This window comes from Bos taurus, chromosome 6 (assembly GCF_002263795.3).
Source record: "Bos taurus isolate L1 Dominette 01449 registration number 42190680 breed Hereford chromosome 6, ARS-UCD2.0, whole genome shotgun sequence".
NCBI lineage: Eukaryota > Metazoa > Chordata > Mammalia > Artiodactyla > Bovidae > Bos > Bos taurus.
In genome coordinates, this window is record NC_037333.1 from 89,072,532 (window position 1) to 89,085,717 (window position 13,186).

Genomic DNA, 13,186 nt, shown 5'->3' on the forward strand with positions numbered 1-13,186 from the left:
ATAATATGACATGAAGTGTGATTTATTTGTGCTCGTAAAATACCGGGAAGTAAGAGAACATTCTCATGCATAGTTTGACATGACATGTGCTTTAAGAGTGTATTTATGCAGACGTGGATAAAATCATCAAGTCCCAAAATACTTAAGTGTAAGTAACACGTAGAAAATCAGTTCTCTCTGCGGCCCTCCTCCCTGGCCTTAATTCCCTCAATCTTAATAACTAACGTTTGTCATGATGCCTGTCTCCTCTAAGACGTGACAACACTTCTTGCAAGGCGACTCACCCTCCGGTGGGGATTTGGGTAAGGGGATGACTCCCCGAGTGCGCAGATAACGCGTGAGGCGGGCGGGGCCGCGCCTTCCTTCCGGACCGGGAATTTCCCTGTCCCCGAGGCTGGCAACTCCCATCCGATCAGGATAAAAGGGGTTCGCTAGACTCAAGGAGCCACAGAGCCCGCTCAGCCAGCGCTCCCGCCAGCCTTCCCGCAGCAGACACAGACCCTCCGAGCTGAGACTCATGGCCCCAGCCGCGACCGCCGCCGCCCCCCGGCTCCTCCGCGCAGCGATGCTGCTCCTGCTCCTGGTGGCCGCCGGCCGGCGCGCAGCAGGTGAGACCCGGCGCCCGGGATCCCCCTGGGCCGGACGGGGGTGGGTGGGTACCCATGGGGACAGCCCCTAACCCACTCTGTCCTTCCCGCAGGGGCGCCCGTGGTCAACGAACTGCGCTGCCAGTGCCTGCAGACCTTGCAGGGGATTCACCTCAAGAACATCCAGAGCGTGAAGGTGACAACCCCCGGCCCCCACTGCGACCAAACCGAAGTCATGTAAGTGGCACTTCTGTTGCTGTCCTCGTCATTACCACCCACCGTGCCGATACTCCCACCCCGACCCCCAAATGTACCCCCCACCTCACGTAGATTCTTCTTCTCTCTGCAGAGCCAGTCTCAAGACTGGTCAGGAAGTGTGTCTCAACCCCACCGCCCCCATGGTTAAGAAAATCATCGATAAGATGCTAAACAAGTGAGTTGTGGTTTTTATTCAGCGTGTGACTAGAGTCATTCTGCCTGCCGAAAGTTATGTCAGAGAAACCTAGGATTTAGCTGAAGAAATGAAAAAAAATCAATATTTCAGAATTAAATTTGCCATTAAGGTCATTAATCCGCTCTGGTGCAAAAGGACACTTCCAGTGCCTCATGGCCTCCTGGCTCTTTGAGTGTGGTAAATGTATGTTTCTAAAAGATGAAGCCCCAGGGACTGAATCCCGGTCCCCTGTATTGTAGGCAGATTCTTTACCATCTGAGCCACCAAGGAAGCCCAAAAGGTGAAGCAGAGTTAGCCAGTGATGCTAAAATGCTTCCTATCTGTTAAGGAACAAATACTGTTTACCTCAAGTTTTACATGGGCTTCAGACCTGAGAGGTAAAACTCTTGGGTTTGGGTCATATGGAGCTCAGGCTTGGGGGTGAAGCCAGGGACTTTTCAGGGAACGCCCCTTCCCCTGTCCTCTGCCAACACAGAGCAAGTCTAGGTTCCACCCTTTATTATTCCTGTAACCCCAGGGAAAGTACTTAATCTCTTTAAGTCTCAATAACATGGGGAATAATAGTAATAGGTATTTAGCGGAGTTTGCCATGAGGCTTAAGTGATGTCATGCATGTACTTTTTTTTAGCTCAAGGTGGCATTATATTCTCGCTTTTTGAAAATAGTAAGATTGCTACCACAGACTCCATGTTCCTAATTAAATAGCATTTAGGAGCCTGGCATTTTCTGTCATACAGTGCAGCAATGGTCTAGGTAGCAACCACATAGTGCAGGGCTGTGAGGTTTTGGGGGTCCTACTAACAGTAACCATTTTCTCATCGCAGGGCTAGTGCCAACTGATCAAGAGAGATGGAACGAGCTTCTTGATACTCCAGCAGCCTCAGTGGAAGTGAAGTAAAAGAAGAGAAACAAATGGTTCCCGGGGCCATCTGGACTGTGTTTAATGTATTTTGCTGTGTCTTATGAGAGTTCTATTTATTTACATCTGTATTTATTTATTTATGTTTCAAAGCCTGTGTATTGATATTCTAATATTTAAAGGTGTGAATGTGTTTGGCAGTTCTTGGTACTGTTCGTTTCAAAGTTTATTTTTATGTTAACTTATAGTTAGTTCAATCCTGACTGTTATTTAATTTGAAGATGGTGTGTTTTAAGTGTTCTTCACTTATTAAACTATTTTTGGGGAGAGGGTATTCCACACTGTACTATCCACTATAGTAAAGGCTAGAGACAGTAGTGGAGGGTTCAAGCAAACAGATAGGTCACGATCACTGTTAATGTAGGGAATGTATGTATACATTTACTTTTTGTAGAGAAGATTGTCAGTTGTTATTTATTGAAACATTTCACTGTCTGTAGTCAACATTTCTGATGTTGAACCTTTACAAATGACAATGATCTAAATATCCCTTGGACATTTTATGTCTTCCTTGTAAGGCATAATGCCTTGTTTAGTGTGAGTTATCTAAATGTTTCTCTATGTCTTGGAATAGAGAAGTTTAAGTATTTATTGATGTATTTTTATTAATAACATGAAAATAAAGTTTTTACACAAATTTCTTGCTTAAGTTTCCTTTTTATTTCTTGACCACTTTTATCCTCCCTCTTGAATACCCAGCACTTGGGTTTTCTATTGCTGTTGTAACAAATTATTACAAATTCAGTAGTTTAAAAGAATATACTTATTCTTTTACAATTCTGGAAGTCAGAAGACCAAAATTAGTTCCACTGGACTAAGGTCAAGTTGTCTGCATTGCTGCCTCATTCTGGAGGCACTAGGGGAAAATCCATCGCCTTGGTCTTTTTAGCTTCCAGAGGTCATCTATGTTTCATAGCTTATGATCATCTTCCTGTATCTTAAAGCCATCAACATGGCCTCCCACCAAATGTGTCTCTTTGTTGGTTATTTTTAATAAGCAGAAGATTCAGAAATATGTTTTTTGTTTTTTGTAACCTCTATCTTAACTGCCTAAAAGAATTTAGATAAAAAACCTGTTTTCAGAATAGACTTAGAAGAGATCTCTGCAAAGAATATGGGCCAGGGGTGGTGAGGCAAACTCTAAGCAGGATCTAAAAATCAGAGTTCACTTCGTGCCCCATTATCTCTGCATGGTGCAACAAATATTATCAAACATTGGCTTTTCTATTCCCAGGTAAATTGCTTCTCTCCCCAAAAGCCCCATAACCATTACTCCCAACATCTTTTGTCTTTAGCTTAGGATGGTATTTAAAGTGAGGGCTTTGGCTATTTTGGTGAGTTACTCAGTTTTCCTGGGTCTCTCCCATGTAGATATATTATTAAACTTTTGTTTGATTTACTCCTGCTAATCTGTCTCATGTCAATTTAACTATTAAACTAGTCAGAAAAACTTAGAGAGAGGAGCATTTCTTTCTCTGAGATGTTTTCTTTTGGTCCTTCTGCTCTGCCGCATTACCTTCTGTCTGATTCTGACTTCTCCTACTTCCTTTTTTATGAGAATCTTTGTGAATTATATCAGGCCACCCAGGATAAAGCAAGACAATCTTTCCTTGCAAGACCCTTAATCCCATCTGCAAAGTTCCTTTTGCAATGTAAGGTAACATACTCACGGGTTCTGGTAGTACAAGGTTATCTTTGGTAGTGGTGGTGGTTTAGTTACTAAGTCATGTCTGACTTTTGTGACCCCATGGAGCCTACCAGGCTCCTCTGTTCATGGAATTTTCCAGGCAAGAATACTGGAGTGGTTGCCATTTCCTTCTCCAGGTAATCTTCCCGACCCAGGGATCAAACCCACATCTCCTGTACTGCAAGTGGATTCTTTACCACTTGTGCCACCTGGGAAGCCCAACATATACTGTTGCTTCAGTATTTAGCTCCGGATAGTCTCCTTTTAGAGTCACAGTGAAAGATAGAAAATTTGCTTGGCTCCTGAGAATATAAGGGTGATGATTTTTATCAAAAAGAGAGATACAGTACATGCCAAGGTGTCTTGAAGCAAAATTTTTTTCTTCTTAAACATATTGACATTTAAACAAAAGCTCTGCTATACTTTTTATGTAGTCTGGGGTCTGTTATGCCTACTAAACATGTAAATGATTACAATGGCTATAAATTGTCTTATGCAGATCATAAGTATGTTCTCTATGTCTGCATCTCCATTGCTGCCCTCAAATATGTTCATCAGTACCATCTTTCTAGATTCCATATATATACACATTAATATACTACATTAGTTTTTCTCTTTCTGACTGACTTCACTCTGTATAACAGGCTTCAGGTTCATCCACCTCCTTATACAGTGGGGGAAGGAGAGAGTGGGACACATTGAGAGAGTATCATTAAAACATATATATTTCCATGTGTAAAATAGATCATTTCAGTTTAGTTGCTCAGTCTTGTCCGACTCTTTGTGACCCCATGGACTGCAGCACGCCAGGCTTCCCTGTCCATCACCAACTCCTGGAGCTTGCTCATATTCCTGTCCATCAAGTCAGTGATGTCATCCAACTATCTCATTCTCTGTCATCCCCTTTTCCTCCTGCCTTCAATCTTTCCCAGCATCAGGGTCCTTTCCAGTGAGTCAGTTCTTCGCATCAAAGTATTGGAGTTTCAGCTTCAGCATTAGTCTTTCCAATGATACCCAGTGGGAATTTGCAAACCAGATGCTCTGTGACTACCTAGAGGGGTGAGGTGTGGTGGGAAATGAGAGGGAGTTTCAAGAATGAGGGGACATATGTATACCTATGGCTGATTAGGGTTGATGTATGGCAGAAACGAACCAATATTGTAAAGCAATTATGCTCCAATTAAAAACAAATAAATTTAAAAAAACCATAGGTATGTTAACTAGGAAAAATGTTCAGCAAAATTTCCTCTCTTCTGTTCCCCCTTAGATGGAAATCTTTGAACTCCAACACGGTGTTGCTAAAGGTTCAACTTCCAGCACAGTTTACAAACCATTGGGTAGGAATTGGCTAAATGAGAGCAGACTCTCGGGTAAGGATTGAAGAGCAAGTATGCACTGGGGAGATGCAGGGAAATGTATATAAACAGTGTTGAAATGGAAACACCACCAGTAAAGGGGCACAGTTAATAGAAGACCTTATAATAAATCAGTTTAATCTGCCATGGGTCAGTGTTCCAGGTAAGAGACATGGACAGACCAGTTCTTCCAGTTTCTGGGTAGATTATAACACAGTTCACCCTGCTGCTAAGTCCATATGAAACTGAACTGATCTGGATCTGGGGTGTGTTTTGTTTGTAAAATAAATGCAATTACCATGGATTTTCAGAGTTTAGTGAAAATTTAGTGATTAGTAAGCAAATTTACAATAAAAAAACTATCAACATTTTGTTGTAGAGGAGGATGGGTTGGAAGTTTGGAGTCAGCAGATGCAAACCATTATAATAGAATGGATAAACAACAAGGTCCTACATGGAACTATATTCAATATTCTGTGTTAAACTGTAACAGAAAAGAATTTTAGAAAGAATGTATATGCATGTATAACTGAATCACTTTGCTGTCTAGCAGAACTTAACACATTATAAATTAAAAATAAATAAATAAAATTCAAAATATAAAAATAAAATTTTGTTTTGCATTAGTCAGAAAATTTGCTTTGAGATGATTTCTTTATTTTCAGAGGACTAGATTGGAAACAAAGGTTAGGTAGATTATCTGTTGAATTATTTGACTAAATTTTACTTCCTTACTTTTGTGACCTAAATTTTATACACTTAATGACTTTCATTCTAACATTCTCATCTTTATTTTTCTACCTAAGCTCATGTGAGTATTCACCTTATCACCTCCTAGACACACCGGGAAATGTTAGACTTGTATTACCATCGATTATGGTCTCCTGTTTGCATGATGCTATAGGAAGCCTGCACACAATTTGTAGTTTAAATGCAAGTCCTGGTGCAGACATGCTCAATTCAGAGATCAGACTCTTACTAGCTATGTGACCTTGAGCACATTACTTAACTGCTTAGAGTTAAGTATGTATCAGATCACTCTCATGTATCAGATCACTTTTTGGTTCTCTGAAAACACCATTTCTGTTTTGGCTCAGGGTCTTACAAACACTGTTCTCTCTATCTGTAACATCTTTCAGCTTCTCCCCACCTCCTCGCTCATTCACCTGCTTAATTTTTACCTGTTTTTCAGCTCTTAGTGTAGAAATCACCTCCTGCAGGAGGCTCTTCCTGAGCCTTCCAAGTGTTAATGAGTTAATGAAGTGTTCTAATGCTTATCATTTTATTTTCACACTGGTTTGCTAGTGCTAGGAAGTGAGGAAAAGGGAAATCAACTGACTTGCCCAAGGTTACAAAGCCTGTTAAGGGCAGAGCGAAAACATCATGCCAGGAGCATCCTCTTCCTTTTCTTTCACTACATCTGCCTTGGTGGGGCCAGCTCCACCCTGGTTGCACTCAGATTCTATGGTATGCTGAGACATAAAATCTCCAGAAAGAGTCCCTCTTTGTGTTTCTGGGTGAGGCGCATTTCTTCCCCATGACATGGTAAGTCATCAGGTCGTCCAAGACATCCTGACTGCTACTCCTTGCCAGCTCCACCAGTTTCCCTTCACTGGATCATCAGGTGCTACGATCTTTATCTTGACGGATGTCTATCTCCGCATTTTCTCCTTGCTGCCAGTGTTAACAAGTAACCACTGTAATCTACTTAGCTCTCCCAAGATTTCACGTGCTCCTCTATTTTCCCATTTTGCTTTATGAACAGTTCACTCTGTTGTCGAAACCAGGGACCCTGCTTTCACCGCAGACTGACTCCTTTTGCTTTGCATCCAACTGGGCTCTCATCCTGCCATTTTCATCCCCTTAACAACTCTCATGTGAAACTCCTTCTCTCCTTTCCTTATGAAATTGTTTTAATTATGCCTTTCATTGGCTTCCATTCAACCATTGACATAACTTCCTAAGTAGTCGCCCAGATTAGCCTCTCCAGTCAGTCTTATTCACCGCAAAGTGACTGTTTAAAAGAGCTCATCTTGTCTGGTCATCCTTTTACTTGAAATCTTCAATAGCTGTTTATCACCTGTAGCCAGTATTACTGGGCTTAGTCGTGTATTAATTTGCTCAGGCCACCATGACAAAGTAATGTACCATAGTCTGTGTGGCTTATACAGCAGAAATGTATTTTCTCAGAGTTCTGGAGGCTAGAAGTTCAAGATAAAAGGGTTCTTACAATTGGTTTCCTCTGCAGCCTTTCTCCTTGGCTTGTAGTGATCATCTTTTCCATGTATGTTAGCATGGTCTTCTCTCTGTATCATCTGTGTCCTAATCTCCTTTTCTTACAAGAACCCAGTCATAATGGATAAAGGAAGGCCCACCCTCAGTGAGCTTATTTTTGCCTTAATTATCTTTTAAATTGGCCTATTTACAAATAAAGTCACATTCTGAGATAATGAGGATTAGGACTTCAACATCTGGATTTTAGGGGGGACAAATTTAGCATATAAACAAGTGGCTTACTCATCTTATTCTTTACAAAATTTCTTATTATTTGTACACTATCTAAGCCTCAAAACTTACAAAACTCTATAGTTGGCCCAAGAACTGACTCAGTCTTCTTTGAGCCTTGCAAAATTTAATCTCTCTCTAACAGAAAGAGATCCAAATTCCCTTATGATCATTCTATCATACCTACTCATTGTGCTGTTGATCATTCAGAATCTGTAACTTGTACCATCAAGTAGGTAAACTGGTTAAACTTGTACCATTGAGTAGGTAAACAGGTTAAAACTTGTAAAAGCAAGAGAGTTCCAGAAAAACATCTATTTCTGCTTTATTGACTATGACAAAGCCTTTGACTGTGTGGATCACAATAAACTGTGGAAAATTCTGAAAGAGATGGGAATACCAGACCACCTGACTTGCCTCTTGAGAAATCTATATGCAGGTCAGGAAGCAACAGTTAGAACTGGACATGGAACAACAGACTGGTTCCAAATAGGAAAAGGAGTATGTCAAAGCTGTATATTGTCACCCTGCTTATTTAACTTATATGCAAGGTACATCATGAGAAACACTGGGCTAGAAGAAGCACAAACTGGAATGAAGATTGCCGGGAGAAATATCAATAACCTCAGATATGCAGATGACACCACCCTTATGACAGAAAGTGAAGAAGAACTAAAAAGCCTCTTGATGAAAATGAAAGAGGAGAGTGAAAAAGTTGGCTTAAAGCTTAACATTCAGAAAACTAAGATCATGGTATCTGGTCCCATCACTTCATGGCAAATAGATGGGGAAACAGTGGAAACAGTGGCAGACTTTATTTTTCTGGGCTCCAAAATCACTGCAGATGGTGACTGCAGCCATGAAATTAAAAGACGCTTACTCCTTGGAAGGAAAGTTATGACCAACCTAGATAGCATATTCAAAAGCAGAGACATTACTTTGCCAACTAAGGTCTGTCTAGTCAAGGCTATTGTTTTTCCAGTAGTCATGTATGGATGTGAGAGTTGGACTGTGAAGAAAGCTGAGCGCCAAAGAATTGATGCTTTTGAACTGTGGTGTTGGAGAAGACTCTTGAGAGTCCCTTGGACTGCAAGGAGATCCAACCAGTCCATTCTAAAGGAGATCAGCCCTGGGATTTCTTTGGAAGGAATGATGCTAAAGCTGAAACTCCAGTACTTTGGCCACCTCATGTGAAGAGTTGACTCATTGGAAAAGACTCTGATGCTGGGAGGGACTGGGGGCAGAAGGAGAAGGGGACGACAGAGGATGAGATGGCTGGATGGCATCACTGACTCAATGGACGTGAGTTTGAGTGTGAACTCTGGGAGTTGGTGATGGACAGGGAGGCCTGGTGTGCTGCAATTCATAGGGTCACAAAGAGTCAGACACGACTGAGCAACTGAACTGAACTGAACTGATTGAATAGTTAAACTGGTTATATTTAGTCATTGAAGAAAAACATACGTGTACATCATAAAAATTCAAATGGTAAGAAAGGGTTATACAGTTAATAAATGACACCTGAATCTCTCCCTCTCGTTCAAGATCTTTGTTTCTCTTTCCCAGAAAATACTTTTTTGCAAAAAAAAAAAAAAATCAATTTTCTGTGTGTAGATGTCTTGGAAAATATATTCTATAGCCAAATTAGCACGTGTTTGTGCTGTCTGTTCATGTTTCTTTTTTTATGGTAAACATGGGGGATACCATGCATGCTGTTATGCACTTTGTTTGCTTTGTGTAAAAATACATTTTGGTGACTGTTCAATTTCAGCAAGTATTTTTAAATGTTTCCCTAGAGGTAGAGAGATATGAGGGCTTCCTAGATGGCACTAGTGGTAAAGAACCTGCCTACCAATGCAGGAGACATAAGAGATCGGGATTTGATCCCTGGGTTGGAAAGATCTCCTGGAGGAGGGCATGGCAACCCATTCCAGTATTCTTGCCTGAAGAATTCCATGGAATACTGTTGCAAAGAGTCAAACACGACTGAAGTGACTTAATGCACATGCAGAAAGATGTGTGCTATACTACTTTATTGTTGGAATGGATCATTATTAGTTTTAAGAAGTTCTATATAGATATAGTCAAGGTTCTTCTCATCTTTTGTTCTTTTGCTCTAATTACTGTATGTAATTTCTTTCCCCTGTCTAATTGCATTGTCTACATCCCAAATTCTGTTATATAATAATAGTGGTTCCAGACATCCTTGTCTCAAGTTCAGCCTTTCTATCTATTCCTTCTATTTTTTAACCATTAGGCATTATGTTGACTTTTGACTCCTATTATACATATAGGTTGTTACTGTTGCTATTTTTAATATTTTAGAAATATCTATTGGGGGAATACTTTTCCACCCTTCTCATTTCTTTTTAAATTGAACTAGTTCAATTTGCACAACATTCCTAGTCTCTATCATCCCTTTTGATTCTGTTCAGTGTAGAAATATCTTGCCTTATTTGGAAAAAATGAATCAGGCATGCTCAATTCTCCCATTTCACTCTTGGAAGCAGACCCCTTGATGTGGATGAAATCTATTTGGTTCAGCATCTACAGTGACTTCGTGACTGCTTGTTTGTAGTATTCAGTTGGCAGCATTTTTGACACTGTCTTATTTAAGCTGTCTTCTAATGTTTTCTTTTAAATAGTATTAAAAACTGTTTTTGATTCCATTTGCCATTCATTTGATTTTTTGCATATTTTTAGTTCTGAAATGGTTTCTTGAGCTCTTTACCCCCCCAACAGTGAAAGTATAATCATATTGTGTCAAGAGCTTTAAAAATCTAGAATAAGTGCTTAATCCATCTTTAGTAATAACTACAGATAATTTAATCTATTGTCAATTTATTAATATAGGCAGATGGTATGTGCTGAATAGTTATTAATAAAAATTTTAAATCACTGTATTTGTATATTCATAAGTAAATGCAACACAGTGTTCGCCATTCTGTGCTTTAAGGCATGATTCCTAAATTTGCTTCTTTTTGCACCACACCAGTTAAAAACCATTAATAAAGAACACCATGAGGATGTGCTTTACTGTCTTCTAATTTTAGAGGTTAAGAGTTTTGTATCCACTCAGATATGGTACCAGAAAGGTGTCTTATAAGAACCAATTAATACACTACAATTATCTGTGTATACAAATAATGATACAGGTACAAAAATATAAATAGTGGTTTACAAGGTTTACTCCCTTTATTTTTTTTTTTTTGCCGGGAGCGAAATTCAAACTGCCCGCTGGTACTCGGTGCCACGGAAGCGCACAGCCGCACTCCCGAACTCGGCGTAGCGCAGGCGCACAGCCGCACTCCCGAAGGCTGAACTCCCTTTATTGTTATTTGATAAAGTAGTAGATTTAAACTAAGACATTCATCTTTGGTTTGTGTTAGGAAAGATACTATACTTTGGACTTGCTTTCAGGGACTGAAGTAACTATCAAGTATTTTAAATCATTTCTTTGGATTTCTTTGAATACAACATGGTGCTAGTGATACATCTTAAAGTGGCAAAACTGGGTTAAGCGAGTTTTTTACGTGTAGTTACTGGAAAATAGGAATGTGTCGGTCAAAGGTATTTCTGTTATAGCCAGACCAGGCTTATGCGTGAACCTCAACTTTAGAAACATTCTATCAGCGTTGGTGCAAATCAAAGTGTGATGTCAGACTGTGAATTTTAAATCATTATAACTAGGCTCACACACATTTTTATTAATCAAAATAGGAACCATTAAAATCAACATATTTTTGCCAATGAGAACAGTTTATTTATTCCTGTAGCATAAAAGTACATGCTTCGAGATATGACAGATTCTTGAAAAGCATTTTCTACATCCTGCTGGTTGTGGAAGCATTTTCCCTGCAAAAAGTTGTCCTGTTGGCTGTGCAGTGTGCGGTCAGGCTTCGTTGTGGAGAAGAATCGGGCCCTTTCTGTTGACCAAGACCAGCTGCGTGCATTGTAGTTTTCAGTGCATCTCACCGATCTGCTGAGCATACTTCTCAGACGCAATGGTTTTGCCAGGATTCAGAAAGCTGTTGTGGATCGGACCAGCAATAGATCACCAAACAGTGACCATGACCTTCTTTTGGTGCAAGTTTGGTATGGGGAAGTGCTTTGCAACTTCTTCTTGGTCCAGCCACTGAGCTAGTCATAGAAGGCTGTGGTATAAAATCCACTTTTCATCACATGTCTCAATCCAATCAAGAAATGGTTCATTGCTGTTGCATGGAATAAGAGAAGACACTTCAAAAAGATGATTTTTTTTTAATTTGCAGTCAGCTCATGAGGCACCCAGCTATCAAGTGTTTCACCATTCCAATTTGCTGCAAATGCCAAACAACCTTAGAATGGTCAATGTTGAGTTCCTCAGCAACTTCTCATGTAACTGTAAGAGAATCAGTATCAATGATAGAGAGCTCTCAATCGATTGTTGTCAACTTCCAATGGCCAGCCACTATGCTCCTCATCTTCAAGGCTCTTATTTCCTTTGCAAAACTTCTTGAATCACCACTCCGCTGTAAATTTGTTAGCAGCCCCTGGGTCAAGTGTATTGTTGATGTTGCCAGTTGTCACCACTGTTTATGACCCATTTCAAACTCAAATAAGAAAATTTCTGGAATTTGCTTTTTGTCTAACATCATTTCCATAGTCTAAATATAAATATAAAATAAATATAAACTATAAATATAAAATAAACAGCAAGCAATGTCATTACCAGAAAAACATGAAGTGAGAAATGTACATTAAATTAATGTATAACATAACCACAGTTATTTAAGAATGTATTGCATATTCAAAAGCAGAGACATTACTTTGCCAACAAAGGTTCGTCTAGTCAAGGCTATGGTTCTTCCTGTGGTCATGTATGGATGTGAGAGTTGGACTGTGAAGAAGGCTGAGCGCCAAAGAATTGATGCTTTTGAACTGTGGTGTTGGAGAAGACTCTTGAGAGTACCTTGGACTGCCAGAAGATCCAAGAGTCCATTCTGAAGGAGATCAGCCCTGGGATTTCTTTGGAAGGAATGATGCTGAAGCTGAAACTCCAGTACTTTGGCCACCTCATGTGAAGAGCTAACTCATTGGAAAAGACTCTGATGCTGGGAGGGATTGGGGGCAGGAGGAGAAGGGGACGACAGAGGATGAGATGGCTGGATGGCATCACCGACTCGATGGAGGTGAGTTTGAGTGAACTCCGGGAGTTGGTGATGGACAGGGAGGCCTGGCGTGCTGCAATTCATGGGGTTGCAAAGAGTCGGACACAACTGAGCGACTGAACTGAACTGAACAGTTCTGACTTAGAAAAAGTTAACTTCTCAGAGCTTCAGATTCTGTATTTATAAAATGAGAAGGAAAACAGTAGTTCTGCTTAAACCCTTATAAAGCTGTTGTATATATTAAATTAAAAAAGTTAATACAAATAACACAGTACTGAACATACCTGGTGGAGAAGGAAATAGCAACCCACCCCAGTATTCTTGCCTACAGAATCCTGTGGATGGAGGAGACTGGTGGGCTGCTGTCCATAGGGTTGCACAGAGTCAGAGACAACTGAAGCGACTTAGCATGCATGCATGCATTGGAGAAGGAAATGGCAACCCACTCCAGTGTTCTTGCCTGGAGAATCCCAGGGATGGGGGAGCCTGGTGGGCTGCCGTCTATGGGGTTGCACAGAGTCGGACACGA

The 13,186-nt window shown here is 40.4% G+C and overlaps 1 protein-coding gene across 1 annotated transcript; it reads left to right on the forward strand.

Annotated features, from left to right (window-relative positions):
* The first annotated feature begins 457 nt into the window (after nucleotides 1-457).
* Nucleotides 458-2,597, forward strand: GRO1 (chemokine (C-X-C motif) ligand 1 (melanoma growth stimulating activity, alpha)). Its single transcript, NM_175700.2, has 4 exons — nucleotides 458-608; nucleotides 701-824; nucleotides 937-1,020; nucleotides 1,866-2,597. The coding sequence occupies exons 1-4, from the start codon at nucleotides 518-520 to the stop codon at nucleotides 1,879-1,881; spliced, it is 315 nt and encodes a 104-aa protein (NP_783631.2). The 5' UTR covers nucleotides 458-517; the 3' UTR covers nucleotides 1,882-2,597.
* Nucleotides 2,598-13,186: the final 10,589 nt, after the last annotated feature.